The sequence below is a fragment of the Triturus cristatus genome, chromosome 6 (assembly GCF_964204655.1).
Source record: "Triturus cristatus chromosome 6, aTriCri1.1, whole genome shotgun sequence".
In the NCBI taxonomy this organism is placed as follows: domain Eukaryota; kingdom Metazoa; phylum Chordata; class Amphibia; order Caudata; family Salamandridae; genus Triturus; species Triturus cristatus.
The window spans coordinates 582902922-582927323 of record NC_140589.1 but is presented as its reverse complement, the minus strand read 5'-3'; the positions used below and the strand labels follow the sequence as shown (position 1 = coordinate 582927323).

General features: G+C 48.6%; 1 protein-coding gene across 2 annotated transcripts in view; it reads left to right on the top strand.

Annotated features, from left to right (window-relative positions):
- The window catches only part of UBE3D (ubiquitin protein ligase E3D), a 1075540-nt gene that overhangs the window by 368406 nt on the left and 682732 nt on the right, over positions 1–24402 (top strand). The window contains exons 4-5 of one of the 2 annotated variants that reach the window (XM_085611020.1): positions 5252–5471; positions 8449–8518. In XM_085611020.1, coding sequence (XP_085467146.1) covers positions 5252–5471; positions 8449–8518 — 290 coding nt within the window. Of the gene's footprint in view, positions 1–5251; positions 5472–8445; positions 8519–24402 lie in introns of both variants that reach the window. The other variant, XM_085611019.1, reaches the window with a different exon arrangement.

The following is a 24402-nucleotide window of genomic DNA, read 5'->3' as shown; positions in this document are numbered from 1 at the left end:
GGTGGCAAGGGCGCAGGGCAGGAGCAGCAAACTGACCATGAAGGGCAGGAGGGATAAACACTAGAAGCACAACACACCATGGAGGGCAACAGTGAATCTAAAATGGCATACACACAGACAGCGGAGGGAAGGTGGGAGGGAGACGGGCAGCAAGCTGACCACACAGGGCAGGTGGGAGGGGCTGTGGTAACACAGAAGACCATGCATGGCAAATGGGAGGGTTAGTGGGAGCACAACAACCATGGTAGGCAAGAGAGAGGGGGTAGGGGCATGCACAAACTACCATGGAGGACAGAAGGGAGGGTGTTGGGGCTGGACACAGACAAAAGAGGGCAGGGGAAGGTACGTCACAACAGACCACACAGAAAAGACAGTATGAGCAATTGCAACATAACAGAGCATGGTGGGCTGTAGGGATTGGCAGCAAAATGGACCATGGAGGACAGGAGGAAGAGGATAGGGGCATGGAACTCGGACAGGCAGGGTGGAGGAGGCAGGGACAGGCGGCAGCCATCTGACTATCGTAGGCAGGTGTGAGGGACAGTGGCAGCTCAACAGATCATTCTCAGTAGATAGAAGGGCAAGTAGCTGGTCTATGGAACATGCTGGGCAAAAAGGAGGGAGCAGGGGCATGCACACAGACATTGGAGGATAGGGGCAACAAGCTAAGCACAGAGGCTAAGTAGAAGGGCAATGATGTTATGTTATGTTAAGTGATGCTTGTAAAGCGCACTGACACCGAAGCTTCCTGGCGCTGGTAGACAGAACAGAGCAGAGTGAGGGGGAAGTGGAGGTAACAGAATCTACATGGGGGCAGGGAAGAGAAAAGTTTTTAGCATTTTCCTGAAGTTAAGAAAGGAAGAGCAGGATTTGATAGAAAGAGGGAGGGTGTTCCAGAGTCCAGGGGCCAACTGGGAGAACCGGCGTCCGCCGAATCTCTTGGTTTTGCCCCTGGGGATGATCAGCAAGTCAAGGTGAGCGGATCGAAGATGACGTATGGGACAGTAAGGGTGGATGGTGGATTTCAGGAAAGCAGGGGAAGGGCAATGAAGTGCCTTGAAGGTAAGACAAGCCACCTTGAAGGCAGCCCTTCGCTCGACCGGGAGCCAGTGCAGATTCACAAGCAAAGGTTTGGCTGATTGCCATCTGGGTGTTCCATGGATCAGGCGGGCAGCCTGGTTCTGAACAACCTGGAGGCATTGAATCAGATATTGTGGAAGACCGTGATAGATAGCGTTAGAAAAATCCAGGCGGGAGAGTACCAGCGAGATAACAGTTTGGGTGAGTGCTGCCGGGGGGAGAAAATGGCGGACTTTGCGGATCCTCCGAAGTTGAAACATACAGGAGGAAACCACCGCTCCCACCTGAGCCCTGAGAGATGGGGTTTATTATTGGGCAACAGAGGGCAGGAGGAGTCGGCAGGGACATCAAGCTACATGGAGAGCAAGGGCAACACATCAAACCATCCAGGGCAGGAGGTACGGGCTGGTGCATGGATTCGGACAACAGACGGTAGGGAGAAGGTGGATGGGGCAGCAAGCTAACTGTTCAGTGTAGGCTGGAAGGGCATTGGCAGAACAACGGCCACACAGGGCTGTATTGAGGGAGCAGGGGCATGGACTTGGACAATGGATGGCAAGGAGGAGGGGGTACAGGAGCAGCAAGCTTGGGTGGGGGCAACACCATGCCAGGCCAGGCCCTGCATCCAATCCCCCTGTGCATTGCGATGGGCATCTTACTTGAAAAAAAATTAAAACTAGAAATTCACTAAAAAAAACAAAGGTTACAGGGACGTTATAGTTAGGTTCAGATTTTACATGAACAAAACCATAGAAATTCAGCTGTTATAGTTAGGTATTTCAAGTAACTATAATTTGTGCCCTAAGGTAACTATAACTTGCGCCCTCACCATGCACTGCTAATTACCCCAGATATTACATCACTTATGACCTCTTCTATGACATCATTGATAATATCACTAATATTTGCAGTAAAATTATTGATGAGTAAACTGTTCATGGCAAGGGCGTGAGTTATAGCTACCTTAGTGCACCAGTTATAGTTACTTGAAATAACTCTCACTATAAAAGCTTAATATCTATGGCTTTGTGTGTGTAAAATCTGAACCTAACTTATAACATCCCTGTAATCTTTGACTTTTTAGTGCATTTCTGAGGTGTTTTTATTCTACTTCCTAACTATAATGTTTCTGTAACCTTTTTTGTGTGAATATGTATATATAAAACAGTGGTTCCCAAACTGTGCGCCGCGGCACCCTGGTGCGCCGTTAGAAGTAGCCAAGGGCACCCACGCACATCTTGGTAAAGTGGAAAAGGTAACGGGTTCTGAATAAAGTTTTTGCAATGTGGAAAGTTTGTAGAGTATGTCTTTGTGGTGCCGTATAACCCATTTGGGACTGTTGTGGGGAGTTAAGAAAGCCCCCCTGTCAGCGTCTACTCTGGAACATGGTATGGCCCGGCCCCAACACGTAACGTGCTTCAAAAAGCCTCCAATTTGGCAGGGTCAGGCGTAATCAGGAGCGATGTTGAGTGTTATTGCTGCCCGTATTCTGCAGCGACTCTAGGCCATCGTCATTACAAGAAGGTTCAGAAGAAAGGAAATGTGAAATTTACGATCATGTGAGATTCCCCCGAGCTCTACACCACACAGCATTTATAACAATTGCACAAAATAATTGTTGTCATTTTAAATTTAAAGTAAATCACCCATTCCTATTTTATACAGTTTCGAAAGTCTCAGCACCGCACGCCAAATAGCAGTACTTGTGTACGCCCATTGTACTTGAGATCCATGAGGAGAGATCTTGTCAAACTGGACATTGCCGGTTTGCCTGAGTTGTCTCCGAGCCTCTGCCTTATGACTGTGAAGTCACCAACTCTCAGTTTTGGAAAACATCTCACTCACACACATCTCTAGTGTGTCCGCCTCCCAGCAGGCACTAATGAACAATGAATGAGTGTGAAAAGCACAGCACCGTGTCCCATTCAAACACAAACATTGCAGCTCTATGGCAGCTGCCTCCCAGAAGGCTTACACTGCACCACTTACCCTCCCCAGCACCCTGATAATATAACACAGCTGCCCATGGACAAGAGCTCGAGCACCAGAGAGGCCGAATAGAATAAGCACACAGGGAGGCGATCTCACCGTTGGCAGCGTCACACTGAAGTGTGTATGTATCACAAGTAGTGGCAGCACAGATGGGGAGGACCTCAGAGATGGCAGGAGCACACAGAGAGAGAGAGAGTCTCACTGGCAGCAGGAGCACCATTGGAGGGAGGTTCTCACATATGAAAGGAGTATACAGGAAGGGGATATCTAAAATGTGGAAGTAGTGCACAGGGGGAGGCGGTTGTCACAGCTGGTAGTGACACAGAGAGGAAGGGTACCTCTGACTTCAGGGATAAGGGTGCATTTGAGCATCTTCGGGGACTGAGACTAGGATGTGCATCAAAGCACCTTCAGGGACAGAGTTGTCATGCATTCAAGCCAGTTCAAATCAAAGACAGCGAGTACCTCTGACCATTTCCTTATGGACCATGGTGGTGCATCTAAGCATCTTTAGGGATAAAACGGAGCATCTATGCGCCTTTACAAGAGTGATGGGCCCCTAAGCATGTTCAGGGACATTGAGCTGAATCAAAACATCTGAGGCACGAGGGTAAGTCCACACTTCAGATCTTTGTTGTGCTCAAGCTAGGTTTCTGCTTCAAAAATACCAACACATACGTACAAAAAGAGAGATGTACCAAAACAGAAGGAGGGAAAAGGAGGTGAATAGAAGCACTAACAGAGTCTAGAAGATCATGGCACAGGCTCAGTGAGATTAACATAGGCACCTGAAGATGCAGGAATGTTTCTATGCACTTATAGTGACTTAATCACTCAAAATTTATTATTAAATGACTGCTTTAATTTTTATTTTGTTACAAATATAATTATAATATGTTCGTCTGCTTTATCCCAATTATTTTCATGGAGAAAAATGGAAGTACTTCTGAGTTCGGGCTTACATCCCCTCCACCCGAACAAAAATTAACATAATGGGGAGTCGCGGCCAATGGCCAATAGGTCAAGGGAGCCGCAGGTCAATTAAGTTTGGGAACCACTGATATAAAACAATGGTGCAGGTGGAGGATATACGTTTAGAAGCACTGCTGGAATATTATGCTGCTCTTTTCAGCAAACTATTTGCCAATACTTGAATGAGGGAGGGGCTTTTATGTGTCACCCACAGACCATTTTAGCGGTCTCTTGTGAAAGACTTACTTTCTACAGTATAATATACCTACAGTGGACTTTAGGTCAGCCCTTTACTTATCATTGGATGGCTTTCTTGTCAGTCTCATTTCTTTGCTTCTTAGTCAATGGCTTTTATTCTTCTTTTTATGTTTTTCCTCCCTGCATCATAGCCTGTTTAACGTCTTTTTTGATTCGATGACTTTAACCCTTCCACAGCTAACATCAGTGAAGATCTTTTTATCTTTTGGTTTCAGCTCTCCATGGTAGTGCGTGTGTTTTCTTGCACCCCCCTCCCATGCGGTGCTTCCCCTTTCACGTCTCTGTTCCACCGCACACTGTGTTGCTTGCTCCACTGATGCCCGTCATGCTTGTTTTTTTTTTTATAGGCGGTGGGGGGGTTTAAAGTATTAAAATAGTGTTAAGTGTACAGAAGTTGGTTGGGGGGAAGAGTCATGCAAACTCAGGTGGGATAGGATAACATTTACAGTGATTGCTTTCAATACAATTTCCAATAAATATTTTGGTTAAAGCAAAATTATTAATGCACTCAACGGAATTCAAAGGTGTTACATATCTATATTAAATAAATGATTGGCTGACATGTCTGAAGCTTTGGCTGGGTATAGGATGAGGCCAGGCATGGAAGTGCCAGGGCAGGGAGCTTGGCAGAAGCAGAGATTAGAAAGAATGTGGCTCTTGGATGACAAGAGGACAGTCGATGGTCCCCCGGTCCAATGTGCTACCTCCCCCTGCGTGCAGATGATCAGGCAGGCCTATGACCTGGTGGATGAAGTTACTTACAACAGCTGCAAACCAATATTACTCCATGGCCATTGATGCTCAATCAAGTGCTCACAGCTAATTCTCTGTATAGCTTTTATGTCAATAAAGTTAGTCTTGTTTCTGGTTGTCATGCTGTGCTATTCTTTTCCACCTTCCTTTGTCTAATTCTTTAAACCCAATTACCTCCTCTTATGTACCCTAATAGGAATTTCCAAAGAGTGCTCCCGTTGCCTAGTGAGAACTGGAATACCCTGGTGGAAGAATGGTGCTGCCACGCCGATCCCTTTGCAAACAAAGTCCTTCGACCCCGCGATAATGACTGCTTTGTCGGGGACACCTACATTTTGGTCAACTGCAAGAAGGCACCATTTTCTCATGAAATGCCACAGATTGGTTCCCCCCCTTCAAAGGACCACTCTGCACCAGTACGTACCCGTGGGATACTATTCCAAATTGATGATATCCATATATTGTTGGGTTTAGTTGCGAGCCCTACATTTAAACGCTTTTTTTTTTTAGGAATAACATTTTTAGTGATTTTGCAAAGTACATATGTAGAGTTGCAGTTGCATCATCAGCACCATAATACACTTATTCTGAAATAAGATACAATGAATTACATTTACAATTTTAACACTTCTCTGAGTTCGTTCTTCCGTAGTGTTAGGTACACCATTGTACATTTACACGCTTAACAAATAGTCCTGTTGTGTTTTTTTAAAAAAATACAGTTGCATTTTGACAAGGCATGCACGCATGTAGGTACACCGTCGTTACGGTTCTAGGAAAACGAAAAACTCATCGTACCTGGAGCGAACTAGTTCAGACCGTTTACAAATGAAGCAGAAACGAGGAAAATATTGTAGGAAGGGAAACAACGTGTGAAACAGAGATGTTCAAGTCACCGTGACATGCGTCTTACTATTTTCAGCCCCTAGTTATACACAGAGATGCTAATGAGCAAAATGCCCTGCGAACAAGTCAAGTATGACTGACTTCGGAAGACGGAAAGCTGTGCTCACGCGAGGCCGCGAGACACCGAAAAGGGATTCGAGGAATTCTTGTTGATCCTTTTCTCGTTAAATTGCAGTAAATCCTATGTAACCATGTGGCGCTTTATAGTGGCCAGCAATACATCCAATTTAAAGGTGGCTTAAAGGTATGGATGCAGTTTGTATTATTCTGGGCATCTCAGGTAAACATTGATTTTGCCACTTGTTAAATAAATATGCTGTTTTAAAGAGATCACACATGGTCGGTTGTTCTATTAGAAAACCGGAAATGCCTGCTCTTGTTAGGAGCTGCAGATGAACGCTCACCGAGGCCCCTTTCTAGAATGTAATGGATATAACTGTTTTTACTTTATAGGCATAAAGTGGTCCTTATAACCTGTGTATGTTAAAACCCCAGTCATTTTCAAAGGTCATGCTAACTCAAACAGTTGAGGAACTGGCCTGATGACCTTCTTCAGGTAGGACCCAAGCCCGAGATAGTGTTTGCGCCTCTCATTGTTCCTCAAGGCGCTGCAAAACCAGTCCTAGTAATAAAGTCCACACCCTGGTTCAAACGTTCAAGAATCGTGACAGTTGATGACTGTAAATTGTACATCCAATGGTGATAATTCTGCCACTTTGGCTGATTTTCCTTCGTCAAAAGCATAAAGGAAGGAGTGGAAACATAATGTTCTCCCGGTGTGGCTGCATGGTGGGCATTAGAAATTATGTGAACCTCCAACAGCTTTGTGAGTACTCCACCCCATTTAAGTACCATAAGCTGCGGCAAAGAAAAGTTTAAGTATGATTGTAAAGCATTTTATAACCCTAAACGGCTGATTTTCCTCCGGCAGCCTATCAGGCTTGCTTATGAAGGTGTTCTCCCAGAAATCTGCGGGAGTCGTCAAGGTACAGTATTTCGCTTGTGTGTCGTGTGATCAAGAACGGTAGTCTGAAATCTCACCGTAGCGCACAGACGCTGCTTGCCAGCAAAGCTCTTCCGTAGACTGCCATCAGGGAGTGTGGGAGGTTTGAGTGTGGTTTTTTTTTTTGCCCTCATTAGCCTCAGACTCATCTTTCACAGCACATTTGTCCAAATATCTTTCCCTCGTGCCAGGACAGGGGGTTCTGATGCTGCCCCAACATCCAAAACATGCCAAATACACCTCAAAGCATTTCCCTTCCACTCAACTCTCCCATCAGAACCAAATGGAAAGAGATCGAGAAAGAAAGCAAACAAGCATTGGCATAGCCAATAGGTCTCGCCTTTGGGACCTTATAAGTGTTTAGCCATGCAACAGTTGCATAACTAAATACTTATAAGGTCCCAAAAGCGAGACCTATTGGCTATGCAATGCAGCCGTGCGGCCGCGAAAGTGATCGCGATCACGATCAAACATCAAAGCGGCCGTGCGGCAGCGAAAGTGAAAGTAATCGCGGTAAAGCGCGGCGCGCGCGCCCGCGCACATGCACTGTAGCTCTAGGCTGGCCTGGTAGCACTTTTTGGAGCCCTCTCAATAAGTCTGGCCAGACCAGCGCATGCTCTGGATCAGGCGAGACCTAAAAAGGGGGGGTGGGGGGGGTGGGGAAGTAGCATGTGCTTGTACTGAGGTCTGGTTAGGCGTAATCATTGGACAGTCCCTTCCTGTCGCTTATCCCTCCCTTTCCAAACAGTCCGCCACAGGAAGCCAAAAGGCATATCTCTTCTTCTCTGGGGCTACTGCATCCAACCTAAATATGTTTTCCACAGACGCCCTCCACTCATTAAACATAGGGGGATTTATGCTTGTCCACTTCCTGCACAATTCTCTCCGTGCCAGCAATACTGCATAAAAGATTAGGTTTAGCTTCTCCTTAGCAGACTCTCTTACATCCGAAGCTAAACCAAAAAAGACAAGGAGGGGGCTTACCTGAAGCTTTATGTTCAGAATGTCAGCGATCCACTTACTCACATCATCGCAGACTACCTGAATCATGGGACACTCCAAGAACATGTGCAAGTCGTCCACCATCCTCTGACTGCATTTGGGACATGCCACCACTCCTCGGTTTGAGTGTGTTGATGAAGTCAGATCTTGGAATACAAAAACAGTGCACAGCTGTCTTTCTTTGCATGATTCGTCCAAGATGTGAATTTCTCTTATACTTATTGTCATTCAGTGGCATGACGCAGGTTTAATTAGCACAGCAACCAGAAAGTAGTATGCACTACCATGAGAGCAACAAACATGCCCGTTTGGCATACAATGAAGTAGAATGCTACCTTTCACCTTTTCCTGATATGGAAGGGAGCCCTGTGATTAGAATATTGGCATGAATTAGCCCGTAGTCTGCCTAGTCTACAACCGTGTGTATTTTTGAGGGTTCACTTCAGTGTGAGAGTCTAAACCACGTTTTTTCTGTTCAGCAGGAATCAAAAGAACACACAGCAGTCGTTTGTCAGCGCTGTAAGACCACGCTTGGAGAAAGGCTGTCACCTGGTAAGTACAATGTTAGACCTGGCATCATTGGCATGAGTCTCTCCTCCATTTTTTTTCTGTTTGCCTCCTCTGTTTACGATGTTTTTGCTGGATTATTGCTTTGGGCACTGTGCCACTGCTGATCAGTGCCACAGTGCAAGTGCTCCCTATGTTAAATTGTTACATTGATTAGTGTTACCATGATTGGCTTGGTTGACTTACTGTTCAGACCCTAGTCTAGTGCACTGCGTGTGCCAAGGGCGTGTAAGTTAACTGCTGCTGGTGGGCTTGCAGCACTGGTTGTGCCACCCACAGAAGCAGCGTGTAAAATGTGTCTCAGGCCTGCCACCGCAGCGCCTGCGTGCAGTCCCTGACTGCCATGTCGACTTGGTAAGGAAACCTACTTACCAGTCTCTAAACCTTCACTTTGCCACATTTCAGACACCTCTATGGTAGGCCCTAGGGCAGGGTGCATTGTTGGTAAAAGGTAGGTCATGCCCTGATGTGTGTGGCATGACCTAATAGTGAATTACAGCCATTTTCGTGTTTCACTATTGAAGGGCTACCTGCCTCCAATAGGCCAGACTGGGCAGACTGATTATTAACTCCATTATAATCTATCTGACTCAGGGAGCATGGTAGCAAGTCGAGTTTAGTATCCCTGAACTCAGAATTTAATAACACACCCTTTAGGATGGATGGTTTTTAAATTCTATGTTTGAAAATAGCACTTTTAGAAAGTGGCTATTTTCTTGTCCAACTATCTACCGGTCTCTGCTGGTTTGGTGTGTGTGTCAGGGGCTGGGTGGCTCCAGAGGTCTGAATGAGTCAGTGTGGGGTGAATGGGGCGTTTACACATAGAGTGAGGGAAGAGTAGCCTGCCCTGCCTGACACAATACTGGCTCCACCTCCTGCTGGGCGACTGATAGCCCTGCTCCTGCCAGTGACAATACTGGCTCCGCCTCCTGCTGGGCGGCTGAGGACTCTGCCCTGCTCAGTGAATAGGCCAGGTGCCTCTGCCTGGCAACACCCACAACAAACCTGAGATGGTGGGAATCTCCCTGCTTGGACAAAGGGAACAAAGGGAAAAAGGGGTATAAGAGAAGGACCCCTGAACCAAGAACTCAGATCACTTCTGACAAGGAAACCTGTACCAAGGACAAGAAGCCTGCTGATCTAAGGACTTGCCTCCCCTTTCTGCCAGAGTGCTGTTTTGCTGTGGAGGAACCTGAAAGCTGCTTCTTTATTTTTGCCAAGGAACAAGGAGAGAGGAACTTGGTGTGTACTCTCTGAACATTTGCTAGGAAATCTCCAAGGACTGGAAGAGTGCCAGTCTCCTGCTGAAGTCACAGGGCCAAAGGACTTCACCATTTGCTGAATTGCTGGAAAGTGTTGTTTCCAGTACACAAGGGAAAATCTGCAGTCTCGACGCCGCCGACGCCGCCGAATCCAGCTCGACATCGTGAGTAACGGCTCCAGTGTCCCGAGCCTTCGACGCCGGCCGCCGGGCCAGATCGACGCCAGCAGCAACGCCAGTGAGCAGTGGGTATCGGCCCCGGCTCCAAGTGACCCCGTCTCGCCGCCGGTATCGACGCCAGTGAGGAGTGAGTATCGGCTCCACCTCCAAGCGACCCCGTCCCGACGCCGCTGCTGATCGCATCGACTCGACGCCCTTCTCGACGCCGTGAGCGCTGCTCCGGCCCGACATCCCTCGACGCCGCTGCGGATTGACCCGACTCCGAGGCACGATCGACGCCGACCTCGACGCCGACATCTCGACGCCGTGGATCATCATTTTCTTCGTTTCTCAAGGTACTGTACTTGTGGGGTCTGTTGCAACTCCAGGCTCGACGTAGCGCTCCTCGCGGTCGACGCCGAACCTTGGGAATCTTGTAGACTCGACGTCGTGTGACTCCTGTGGGGGTTACATTGTTGCCAAAGAACTGTGCTCAGAAGAATACTTTGCTAAAGAACTATTTGCCAAGAAGAAACCTTACTTGAACTATTATTTTTCCTTCCAAAGAGTATTTATTAAGACTGTGGTATATTTTTGTCGTTATTTGGTCTTGTGCTAAGCCTTATATAAAAATACTATTTTTATAATAACTTCTGTGTCGTGTCCATCTGTAGTGTATTCACTTTATTACTGTATGTGGTCATAAATGCTTAACACACTGCCTCTGAGATAAGCCTGTCTGCTCTGCCAAGCTACCAAGGGGGTAGCAGGGGTTATCTGAGTGTGTAATCCCCTTTCCCTGACTAGAGTTGGTTGGTCCCTATTTGTCAGAAGTGTATACCTCTGCCAACTAGAGACCGCCGGTTCTAACATTGGTGGCAGCGGTGAGGATTGAACTTTGCATTTATGACTCATGTGCAGTGATTAGTGTACGCTACATAGTGAAAGCAGACCATAACGCAGCCACAATCTGTTTTTGGTAGGATATTCTATTTTTGTTCTCCGCTTTCCTGGAGCTTATTTTCTTAAACACTGCCAGTTTTGACCATGGAGAATGCCAGAGCTGCTACACCTGTGGAGATTGTTGTGGGGGAATTTGATAAGGAGAAGATAGATTCCTACAAGCTAAAGGATCTAAGAGGATTTTGCAAGCAGTTTAAAGTTCCTACCACAGGTCTCAAATTGAGAGGCGACTTCCTCAAAGCGCTGAAGGCCTGGTTAGAGGCCAGAGATCCCTCTGACCCGGTGGTGGTACCGGAAGAGGAAGAAGAAGAGGAAGAGGAAGAGCCCACAGGTGGGCCAGTGTCATCTCCAGGCAGCAGTGTTTCCTCTAAGAGCCTTTCTCCTGAAGAGTTGGAAGACAGGGAGAAGGAGAGGGAATACAAGTTAGAAATGGCAAAACTTAAATTAGGAGGGCAGTTGGAATTAGAGAATGCAAGAAGCAAGAGAGAAGCTGAAATGGAGAGCAAAAGATTAGATTTTGAGAGAGAGAAATTAGCGTTTGAACGTGAGAAGATGGTGAGGGAGATGGAGCTTAAAACTAAGAGTTTAGAGTTGAATCCCTCTGGTGGCAGCACTCCATCCGTGCCTGCAGAAAGTAGGTTTTATTTTCCTAAGGATGTGATCAAAGATTACAGTAAGAATGAAGATATTAGCCAATGGTTTAAAGCGTATGAGTTAGCATTGTTGGCCCACCGGGTCCCTGAGAAAGATTGGGGAACGGGGTTGTGGAGCCGCTTTACAAATGAAGGGAGAGATACCTTGTTGAGCCTTCCTGCTGAGGATAGGATGTCTTATACTCATATGAAAGATGCTTTAATGCTGAGATATGGCTTGACTCCAGAAAAGTACAGACAAACCTTTAGAGAATGTAAGAAGTTGCCTGGTACTACGTGGGTTGAATATGTGTCTTTTTTCTGCAGAACCATGGATGGTTGGATAAAGGGTAGCAAGGTTGATAGTTATGATGCTCTTTATGATTTGTTTGCTTGGGAGCACTTGTCTAATAACTGTTTTCCAGAGCTACGCCAGCACCTTGTTGATAGCAAGCTATCTAACCCTAGAAAACTTGCTGAGGAGGCGGACCGCTGGGTCAGTACCAGGGTCCACAAGGGTCCAGTGGGAGACTCAGCCAAAGGTGGGCAGGGTCCCCAGCAGAAGAGTGGGGGGGACAGGGGTAAACAGAGGGAGTTTCAGAAAGGGCCCCAAAGTAGTCCCCAAGGGAACCAAGGGAAGGGTTCCCAGCCTCCCCCTGTAAAGAAGCCAGAGGCCCCGACAGGTAAACCTGTTCACAGGGGCCCCATGACCTGCTATGCCTGTAAGCAGGTGGGACACCGTTATTATGATCCCCAGTGTCCCATGAAGGATTCAAATGCGCCGCCGCGTGCACCCCCTCGTCAGGTAGCGAGTGTAGCCCTGGGAGGGGATGAGATGGGTGCCCCCGGTGGGTGGGGTCCCGCAGAAATGTCCCTGGTCTCTTTAGGAGACGTGGAAATGGTCCCTCCAACCCCTCTGCCTAGTAACACTAAGAAATATAGGCAGTGGGTGACCATTAATGGCCATAGGGTGGAAGCTCTCAGAGACACCGGAGCGAGTGTGACAGCTGTCAAGTGTCACTTGGTGTCCAGAGAGCAGGTGGTCCCTCATGCATTCTACCCCGTTGTAGCTGCTGACAACTCACAGAGTCAGTGTGAGGTAGCTCAAGTTCCCTTTGAGTGGGGGGGGGTCTCAGGTACTCTTCAGGTTGCTGTGAGGCCCGCCATGCCTGTTGATTGTCTCCTGGGCAATGATTTGGAGGACTCCCCTTGGGCTAAGGTGGAGAGAAAATCGCATCTGGAAATGTTGGGTCTGCCTGAGTGGGTGTGTGCGACCACCCGGTCCATGTCAGTTAGTAAGGGTGTTGATGGGGGCCCGGAGCCTGAAAGTATGGCCCAGGTCCCAACCGTGAAGAGAAGAGGCAGGGGGCACGGGAAACCGTCCCCCATCGTTCCCGCGGTCCAGGAGGGAGCAGACCCTGAGGGGGATGCCCTGGAACCGACAGGAGAACAAGTGGCCGAACTGGGAGACCTGCCCGAGCTGACCCATTGGCAGCAGGATGGTGGTCCCTCCAGGGAGGAATTTTGTGCTGAACAGAAAGTGTGCCCTTCTCTTGTGGGTATGAGGCAGCAGGCCTCAGCCCAAACGACAGGTGATCAGTCAGGATCACATTGGGTCTACTGGGAGAACGACCTCCTGTATAGCGAGCCTAAGGCTGCTGAGCCTGGGTCAGCCCGTGTGCTGGTGGTACCCCAGCGCTTCAGAGCCTTCCTACTGGGGTTGGCTCATGACGTTCCGTTAGCTGGACATCTGGGGCAGGACAAGACCTATGACAGGCTTGTCACCCATTTTTATTGGCCCCAGATGAGAAGGGATTCAGATATCCATTGTAGGACCTGTCAGACTTGCCAGGCAAGTGGGAAAAGTGGGCGGAAGCAGAAGGCTCCCCTCCAACCTTTTCCCGTCGTCAGTACCCCCTTTGAGTGAGTGGGAATTGACATTGTGGGGCCACTGGACCCCAAGACAGCCATGGGCAACAGGTTTATCCTGGTCTTGGTGGACCATGCCACCCGGTACCCGGAAGCCATCCCTCTCCGAACAGTGACGGCCCCCGTGGTGGGACGGGCACTGATGGGTGTTTTCTCCCGCATGGGGTTCCCCAGAGAGGTGGTGTCAGACCGGGGCACCAACTTCATTTCGAATTATATGAAGTCTCTGTGGAAGGAGTGTGGGGTAACCTACAAGTTTACCACTCCTTACCACCCTCAAGGTAATGGGCTGGTTGAGAGATTCAACCGGACCCTAAAAGGCATGATCATGGGTCTTGAAGAACCAATGAGGCGTAAATGGGACGTCCTCTTGCCATGCCTGCTGTTTGCTTACCGTGAGGTGCCACAGAAGTCTCTAGGGTTCAGCCCCTTTGAGCTTTTGTATGGTCACCCGGTAAGAGGACCTTTGAGTCTGGTCAAAGAAGGCTGGGAGCAATCTCCCAGGAAACCTCCCCAGGATGTATATAGTTACATGCTGGCCTTTAGGAACCAGACTCGGCGCTTCAGAGATCTTGCTCAGGCAAATCTGGAGGCCAGCCAGGAAGAGATGAAGCGGTGGTACGATCAGAATGCCACTCTGGTTGAGCTTCAACCTGGTCAGAAAGTTTGGGTCATGGCCCCTGTGGAACCTTGTGCGCTCAAGGACAGGTGGACTGGACCATTTGAGGTTGTGGAGAAAAAGAGCGATGTCACCTACTTGGTGGACTTGAAGTCTCCCAGGAACCCCTTAAGGGTCCTGCATGTCAACCGGTTAAAGCCCCACTTAGAAAGGTCCGAAGTGGGCATGCTCCTTGCCACAGATGCTGGGATGGAGGAGGAGAGTGAGCCTCTTCCTGACCTCCTGTGTGCAAAAGAAAAAGATGGGTCAGTGGATGGTGTTGTCCTCTCTGACACACTGACCCCTGAGCAGCAGCAAGATTGTCGCCATCTGTTGGTACAATTCCCTGATCTGTTCTCCTTAATCCCTGGTGTCACTCAGTGGTGTGTCCATGATGTGGACACTGGGGACAGCACTCCTGTGAGGCACAAGGCCTACAGGGTGACTGAAAAGGTCAGAGCATATATCAAGGAGGAGGTCTCCAAGATGTTTGCCTTAGGGGTGGTTGAGTCCTCTAGCAGTCCTTGGGCCAGCCCAGTGGTCTTGGTCCCAAAGGCTGCGGCGCCTGGTGCTTCACCAGAACTTCGGTTCTGTGTGGATTACCGAGGACTCAATTCGGTCACCAAGACTGACGCGCACCCCATCCCCAGAGCTGATGAGCTCATCGATCGGTTGGGGGCTGCCCGGTACCTTAGTACGTTTGATCTAACGTCTGGGTACTGGCAGATCGCCTTGACTGATGGGGCAAAAGAGAGGTCTGCATTCTCCACACCAGATGGGCACTACCAGTTCCGTGTGATGCCCTTTGGGATGAAGAATGCCCCTGCCACATTCCAGAGGTTGGTTAACCAGGTATTGGCCGGGCTGGAAGATTTCAGCGCCGCCTACCTGGACGACATAGCAGTGTTCAGCGCCAGCTGGGAGGAACACTTGCGCCACCTCCAGGAAGTGTTGTTGGCCCTGCGCAGAGCAGGCCTCACAATCAAGGCTAGTAAGTGCCAGATTGGGCAGGGTTCAGTGGTGTACTTGGGGCACCAAGTAGGGAGCGGCAAGGTGGCCCCCCTGCAACCCAAGATAGATACCATCCTGGCTTGGGAACCGCCCAAAACCCAGACTCAGGTGAGAGCCTTCTTGGGTCTCACGGGTTACTACAGGAGGTTTGTCAAGGGGTATGGCAACATTGTGCACCCCTTGACCTCGCTGACTTCCAGGAAGCAGCCGAGACTTGTGATCTGGACTGACGCCTGCCAGAACGCCTTTGACACCCTGAAAACTGCAATGTGTACAGCACCGGTCCTCCAGGCACCCGACTTTTCAAAAGAATTCATTGTCCAGACAGACGCTTCAGAGCATGGTGTGGGGGCTGTTCTAGCACAGATGAATGAGGAGGGCCGAGACTTACCTGTAGCCTTCATCAGCCGGAGGTTACTTCCCAGGGAACAAAGGTGGAGTGCGATAGAGCGTGAGGCATTTGCTGTGGTCTGGGCGCTGAAGAAGCTAAGACCCTACCTGTTTGGGACTCACTTCCGGGTTCAGACAGACCACAGGCCCCTCAGATGGTTAATGCAGATGAGGGGTGAGAACCCAAAACTGTTGAGGTGGTCCATTTCCCTACAGGGGATGGACTTTACGGTGGAACACCGCCCTGGTACAGATCACGCCGATGCTGATGGTCTGTCCAGATTTTTCCGCCTTAGTGATGAGGACTCCCTGGGTGAAGGGTAGTTCTCCCCACATTTCAGCTGGAGGGGACACGTGTTAGACCTGGCATCATTGGCATGAGTCTCTCCTCCATTTTTTTTCTGTTTGCCTCCTCTGTTTACAATGTTTTTGCTGGATTATTGCTTTGGGCACTGTGCCACTGCTGATCAGTGCCACAGTGCAAGTGCTCCCTATGTTAAATTGTTACATTGATTAGTGTTACCATGATTGGCTTGGTTGACTTACTGTTCAGACCCTAGTCTAGTGCACTGCGTGTGCCAAGGGCGTGTAAGTTAACTGCTGCTGGTGGGCTTGCAGCACTGGTTGTGCCACCCACAGAAGCAGCGTGTAAAATGTGTCTCAGGCCTGCCACCGCAGCGCCTGCGTGCAGTCCCTGACTGCCATGTCGACTTGGTAAGGAAACCTACTTACCAGTCTCTAAACCTTCACTTTGCCACATTTCAGACACCTCTATGGTAGGCCCTAGGGCAGGGTGCATTGTTGGTAAAAGGTAGGTCATGCCCTGATGTGTGTGGCATGACCTAATAGTGAATTACAGCCATTTTCGTGTTTCACTATTGAAGGGCTACCTGCCTCCAATAGGCCAGACTGAGCAGACTGATTATTAACTCCATTATAATCTATCTGACTCAGGGAGCATGGTAGCAAGTCGAGTTTAGTATCCCTGAACTCAGAATTTAATAACACACCCTTTAGGATGGATGGTTTTTAAATTCTATGTTTGAAAATAGCACTTTTAGAAAGTGGCTATTTTCTTGTCCAACTATCTACCGGTCTCTGCTGGTTTGGTGTGTGTGTCAGGGGCTGGGTGGCTCCAGAGGTCTGAATGAGTCAGTGTGGGGTGAATGGGGCATTTACACATAGAGTGAGGGAAGAGTAGCCTGCCCTGCCTGACACAATACTGGCTCCACCTCCTGCTGGGCGACTGATAGCCCTGCTCCTGCCAGTGACAATACTGGCTCCGCCTCCTGCTGGGCGGCTGAGGACTCTGCCCTGCTCAGTGAATAGGCCAGGTGCCTCTGCCTGGCAACACCCACAACAAACCTGAGATGGTGGGAATCTCCCTGCTTGGACAAAGGGAACAAAGGGAAAAAGGGGTATAAGAGAAGGACCCCTGAACCAAGAACTCAGATCACTTCTGACAAGGAAACCTGTACCAAGGACAAGAAGCCTGCTGATCTAAGGACTTGCCTCCCCTTTCTGCCAGAGTGCTGCTTTGCTGTGGAGGAACCTGAAAGCTGCTTCTTTATTTTTGCCAAGGAACAAGGAGAGAGGAACTTGGTGTGTACTCTCTGAACACTTGCTAGGAAATCTCCAAGGACTGGAAGAGTGCCAGTCTCCTGCTGAAGTCACAGGGCCAAAGGACTTCACCATTTGCTGAATTGCTGGAAAGTGTTGTTTCCAGTACACAAGGGAAAATCTGCAGTCTCGACGCCGCCGACGCCGCCGAATCCAGCTCGACATCGTGAGTAACGGCTCCAGTGTCCCGAGCCTTCGACGCCGGCCGCCGGGCCAGATCGACGCCAGCAGCAACGCCAGTGAGCAGTGGGTATCGGCCCCGGCTCCAAGTGACCCCGTCTCGCCGCCGGTATCGACGCCAGTGAGGAGTGAGTATCGGCTCCACCTCCAAGCGACCCCGTCCCGACGCCGCTGCTGATCGCATCGACTCGACGCCCTTCTCGACGCCGTGAGCGCTGCTCCGGCCCGACATCCCTCGACGCCGCTGCGGATTGACCCGACTCCGAGGCACGATCGACGCCGACCTCGACGCCGACATCTCGACGCCGTGGATCATCATTTTCTTCGTTTCTCAAGGTACTGTACTTGTGGGGTCTGTTGCAACTCCAGGCTCGACGTAGCGCTCCTCGCGGTCGACGCCGAACCTTGGGAATCTTGTAGACTCGACGTCGTGTGACTCCTGTGGGGGTTACATTGTTGCCAAAGAACTGTGCTCAGAAGAATACTTTGCTAAAGAACTATTTGCCAAGAAGAAACCTTACTTGAACTATTATTTTTCCTTCCAAAGAGTATTTATTAAGACTGTGGTATATTTTTGTCGTTATTTGGTCTTGTGCTAAGCCTTATATAAAAATACTATTTTTATAATAACTTCTGTGTCGTGTCCATCTGTAGTGTATTCACTTTATTACTGTATGTGGTCATAAATGCTTAACACACTGCCTCTGAGATAAGCCTGTCTGCTCTGCCAAGCTACCAAGGGGGTAGCAGGGGTTATCTGAGTGTGTAATCCCCTTTCCCTGACTAGAGTTGGTTGGTCCCTATTTGTCAGAAGTGTATACCTCTGCCAACTAGAGACCGCCGGTTCTAACATACAACAATAACACCTCTACAGGCTCCTGTAGCACAGGCTTTTGGTCAACGCATGGTTGAATTCCTAGCGATCAAAACCAGCCAATAGTTCGAAATTAATATTCTGTCAAAGTTAAACGAATACGATTAATTAAAGTATTATGCATCAGTATTGTCTTTGATTTGTTTAACTGCTTTCTAAAGCCCTGTGCTTGAAATGAAAATAGTTGGCTGGATTCTCATAAATTGGGTGCAGCAAACGTGGGACACAATCATAAGTGTCGTCGTGAGGAGCAGAGTCAATGGCGGCCTTAGTTTCTCTTATTTTTGACAAATTGTTTTCCCAAAGAATTTGCCAATGAGGGAAAAATATACTAGTAAACCTGTTATGCTTCAATTAATTGGTCATTAAGTACCATTATATTTCAGTTATATTATGGGGGTTGACAGTGCTTAAAGGGGGCTGAAAATGTTGGGGACTGGGATTCTGTAAAGGTGTTGTAGAGTATCCAAGAAACGTTTGAAAGGAGTGACCTCTGTACCCAAAGGCATTTCTTTATACATGTGGCCTAGAATCACATTGACCTCCTCTTCTTTATGGTTCTCATAGTCCTCTTGGTCCCCATTTTTCTTCTGGTTCTGTTGCTCTTCCCGTTTCTGGTCTTTCTCTTCCACATCATCATTATCCTGGTTCTGCTCTTCCTGGTCCTTTTCTTCCTTTCAGCCCCCTCATTCTCATTCTTTTTCTCCTACTCCTGTTCCTCTTCCACCACTTGGCTTTCTTCCTGGTGCAACTTCTGGTCAGAGTCCTCTTCCAGGTCATAGGTCTGACCTAGTCCTCCTTGACCTGGTCTTCCTGGCTATCCTTCTCTTGGTCCTCCTGAGGCCCGCCCCACTCCTTCGTATCCTGATTCTGATCCTCCTTTTCCTGATCCTTCAGGTCCTAGCCCATCAACACTGGCACTCTTCTTGATCCAGGTCCTTTTCCTAATCCTCATGGTCCGCCTGCCGGTTCTCCTCCACCTGGTCCGTCTTCTTATGATGTGGAAGAGCCATCCTGGTCCTCTTGTTCCTGATTCTCTAGATCATCGCTCTTCTGTTCTTCCTGGTCCAACTCGTTTTAGTCCTCCTCTAGACCTTTGTCCTGTTTCTGGTCTTTCTGTTCCTGTTAGTGGAGCTCCTAGTCCTGGTCCCCTTGGATCTCGTTCCTATAGCCCTGGTCCTCTCAGCTCTAATCTTCCTGGTCTTTTTGTTGTGGTCCCCCTGGTTGTCCTGTCCCTGCTTCTCCTATTCCTGAAACTCCTGCCTCTGTTTCTCCTGGTCCTCATTCGGTTGCTCCTTCTGATTTCATTCCTCTTGTTCATTGTGCTCATCCATTTCTGATGGTTACAACTAACCACAGATTCTTCACCTTTACAATATCCCCAGGCACCAGACTGGACCCATAGAATTCTTCCAGCAATACTTCCATACACTCATTGGCGGTGGCATTTTCATCCTTGTTGAGTCCATTCTGCCCCAGAATAGATGGAGCAGAGCTACATATAAGCGCCACCACTTGCTTGCTAACAACACTGCCTGTCCTTTCACACCTTTCAAGGTGGATCCGGAGCTCAGCTCCCAACTTTGTTGGACTTCTGACAATTTCAAAAGATTTCACAGTGTGCTATGGAATGAAGTCCCCACCAAAAACGACACAATTCAAGCTGTGCCAAAAATGCAGGTAACAGACACGCAGGAGGTATGTATACCTGTGATATGGGGCTAGTGTCACACCTGTAAATTGTTTGGCAAGTGTGCCCTCATACACTGCAAGGCGACTGGAGACCGGGAAGCTAAGCTTTACCTTGCTGAGCATAAGAAGAGGTTGTGGTTGAAGCATAGGTCCCGTTCCCATTCCAGATTGTTGGCCTGTTTGCGGTCCTGATAATTGGGCTCCTCCCTGGAAAAGACCACTTCCTGTTCGGAGTCCTCCGGTAAATTGGAGTCAGAGTCTAGGCACAAGTGTATGAAGGCCATGCCGGATTTGCCCCCATCCTTGTACTCCGATTCCAGGGAGATGGCACAAGCGTGTTATAATAAATATCATACCTCCCGATGTCTCGAGTCCAAACCGATTGCACAATTGTTCCCAGCATGCCCCGAGTTTTCTGATCTGATGTAGCTTGTCATTAAGTAGTGGCCATCTAGGAGGCCATGCTGTAGATTTGTGGGATTCTGGTTCCATCTGGCACGTCTAAGGGCCCCAGTAGCCGCAGGCGTCTCCAGCTAGACTTCCATTGGCAGGTTTGACTCCATCTACCTCCTGGGACCCGTTACAGAGGCCATATCAATTGTGTACTGACCTTTACCCTCCCTCCATTACTAATGCCTTTACGCACCCCGTTGGTGTTAATCCCAACATTGGTCTCTGACCCCAAACCAATATCGGCCTGCTCTCCATCGTGCTACGAAATCATGAAAGCGCAGCCAGTGGTTCTACAACTTGATTCCAGTCTTAGATCTCTGCCTCAACACCAGTATCAGCAGATGATTCACACTCTTTTTGTCTCTGATTCAGACCTAGTACAAGAGGTCGATGTCCTTAGGGATACTGATGATGAGGAGGGGAACAGATTGTGGCCTTTAGACTTACAAAATGCTAGTGGACGAGATACATCTAAAACCTCTGGAGCAAGATTCTCCCGTTGGGCCACAGAGGAGAACGTGCTTCGTTTGCAGTGACCTTTCAGAGGGCAGCTGAAACATTAGAATTGATGTTGGCCACACTGGAAGTGAAACCAAATGTATTGACTGAGATTGCTCAGCCAGGGCTAGCTTTAATGATGCTCTTATGGATACACTTCTGGCTATGTGGTCCAAGCCATGTTCATGCCCCTCAGTGATTCCACCTTAGGGTAGGTGCTATCAGCGGCAGCTGGAGACTCCTAAAAGTGGTGTAGCATGTGCAGCACATACATCATTAAATCAGTCAGTCCGCCTTGTTAGATTAGGCAACGCAAGGGAGTGTTTACATTTAAAATGTAAATAGTAGCAAACTTTTAGTTAAAAAGAGTAGCATACATTTACGTTCTATGTTAGAAGTGAGTCTACAGTCAAAACTATGTTTATTCAAATGGTGCAGTTTTCAAAGCATATTTATCTCCAACTTTGGCTGGGAGAAAGATAGAAAAGGTATTCAAGTGCTCATAACTGATGAAGGAAATAACAAGCATTTGCAATGCAATAGGTCTCGCATTTATGCGAGTTGAAGCTATTGGCATTGTAAATGACAATGCATTTTATTTATGTTTTAAAAACCAAAACATAAATAAATGGCATTGTCATTTACAATGCCAATAGCTCAAACTAGCGTAAATGCGAGACCTATTGCATTGCAGATGCCTCGTTTTAAATTTATATTTAAGGATTCCATGGTTCTGTCAACCTACAGTAAAATGAGTGATCAGTCATTCTGAATTGTTCCTTTTATATTTCTCATTGCTGTATTTCTTATTTATAGCGCCCTTAATTATTTTAATTATGAAATACTCACTAGTCGAGGTACCACTGGTGAATGACAGTGTTGCAAGGCCCTCCTACCTGCAGGGTACGCACTATAAAAATGTCTACAAAATATATCTATAGGAAGTTTTCATCAGAGGCAATGCTTTAAATGAGCCGGAGCCGAGTACCACATTTCTTCACATTTGTGGGAGGCACGTCACCGGAAAGGGTCCCCATAGGGGCAGTGTGCCAGGGCAATGGCAGTTTAAAATACGACTTGTGATATTTTAGATGTGTTCAACGCTACACAGGGATATCTTGTTTCCACAGCCCGCATTAACTGTGATTCTTGTCACTCCTTCACAGGAAAGGTTATTTATGGCTTGTTCTCTGGGTTCATTCCCAGCGCCGCCCTATCGCACGTTGTGATCTTAGGCATGGCTGTGGGGTAGGCTTCTCGGCTCACCCATGGGGCCTCCCCCCACAATGTAGGGCTGGCCAAGTCTTCCAGAGAGAACAAATATGGCTTGTGAATCTCGGTGGCACGTAAACCTGTAAACCTCCTGTTTGCAAACATGTCACTGACCGGGGGACTTGAAGGCCTCCGAGTCGCTGTGCTTCTGAAAAGCCGCCAGTGATTGGCAGCGCATGCAACACCCATGCAAGCAAAACAAAATACCAAAATGGCTTCCATGTGACGGGGACTAGACAGGCTGCCGCAGCCCCCTCCCCACACCCTGTTACCGGAGAGCAGATGCTGCTGCGCCCAGAAGTTCGTTACGGACTATAGCGCCAGAATGGTGTACTTTGTAGAAAGTCGATGTTTACTGGTTGTGCTCCCAGTCCCCACTCACCAACTTAACTTAATGATGTGATCTTGGGCAAATCGCTTTCTCTGTGTGCTTCAGTTAAACCTCTGTCAATGCCGCCTGGGATTCTGGCTGAGAGCGCGAAACTGAAAGCGCGGTGGGAGCGCACGAGACGCCGTGTACGTGCACATCGGCTGTCCCGGCGTAAGCTGAGGATCGTGCTCCGAGTTTCAATGGGAGGCTGAACTGTCCTTGAGCCTGGCACACACCAAAGCACGCTCCTACGGCAGCACGGCCAGCGTAACGGCAGCCGCCTGAGCCGAGAGGTATACGGAGCACCCCGTGAGCTCTGGGAAGGCGTAATGGTAAGGAATGCGGGGGGTAGCTGTAATACAACAGCGCATGGTTGAAGCTGGCCAGCACTATCCAGATGAGACTATGAGCGCCTCATGAGCACCCCTGCCCTCTGTGAGGATTAGCAGCCCGGCTCTCCGCCTCCAGCACAGAGTGCCGGACCATAAGTAACTGTCCCGCCACATAATGACACGCAGAGCAGCACTTACTGTGATGGCCTGAGCCGCTCCCAAAGCAGGTCAGCCTCCTCCATCACGGGGCTCGGCAGCAGGGCGCTCCGGGATGGTTCACAGTGACCCGAGGCTGGGGGTCCCTTGCCCGGGGATGAAGTTCAGTGCCGCGTGGGCTTAGGCTCCCCAGACTGAGTGAGGAGGCGAGGAGCGCGTGCTGCGTCTCAGCGGCTCTGTAGAGGAAGGCACAGGAGCACGCTGTGCTGAGGAGGCAGCAGGCATGCTGAGTGCTGGCACGGGTGACACGCCTTAACAGCAGAGAGAAAGTGAAAGCGCGGGGGAGCACGCAAAAGTGCTGAGATCGCCAGAGAAGGGATGCTGCGGGTGCACATCGGCTGTCTGAAAGAGACGCCGAGAGCATACACATGGGCTGTCCGGGCGCCATGTGCACTTCAGCTAACGCGGCCATACACGTTCACAGCTGATGATTTTCAAACGCGTGCACCTGTTCTGTCCCGCATCGCAAAGCAAGTCGGCGACAATAGATCTCGCTATCGAGCAGCTTCGTTGCGTCGCTAGGCGAGACCTAAAAACCACGAGTCCACACGGATTTGCATCAGAAAAATCATTTCCTAAGCTATGGACATGCTTAAATTTGCATTGCAGAGTTGATCGGGGCACAATCTATGTATAGGTTCATTTTATTTATATAGAATTTGCACCGATCACCTCCTTTGCTTTTTTTTCTATTTGAATATGTTTTTATTGCACAATGTTATACACATATAAATACACTTTATAAATTCAACCTCTAGTTAATTATGCATGTTTTCAATTTTGTACCCCACCCCAACCACCCCCGGGGCTTGTAAGGCCCATAAATTTGAATTAAATATGTTCGTACACAGCTACAACAAAAATAAATCAGATATTCTATACACATTTCTTCATTACAGCCCAAATACGTTGCATTATATCATCACACCTATATCGTTTTCCCTCTAACCATTCAGAGAATGGTGCCCAGATTTTTAAACTTTTCCTTTGCGCTCGGATCCATCTTCTTGCATAAACAGCCTTTTCCAAATTGTACGTAGTTAGAAATCGGGAGAGCCATTGTTGAAATCCCAGGGAATTGGGTCCAACCAAGCAGAGGCAATGCATAATCGAAACACTGTCAGCTCATGACTTTCATTGCTCAATTCTTCTCCCACCCCCTGCACAAATAGGCTTGGTGAAGGGGAGCATTTTATTCCCAGGGCTTCCTTACATTTTTTATAATATCTTGTTTAACCTTTGAGAGCATACTTCAGGAAAGAACAAATATGAACAAGATCTGCTTGATATAAAGCACCCCGAGGGCAAAATGTCCCCTTCCCACTCCCCCATTTGGCTATTTTATACGGAGTGTAATAA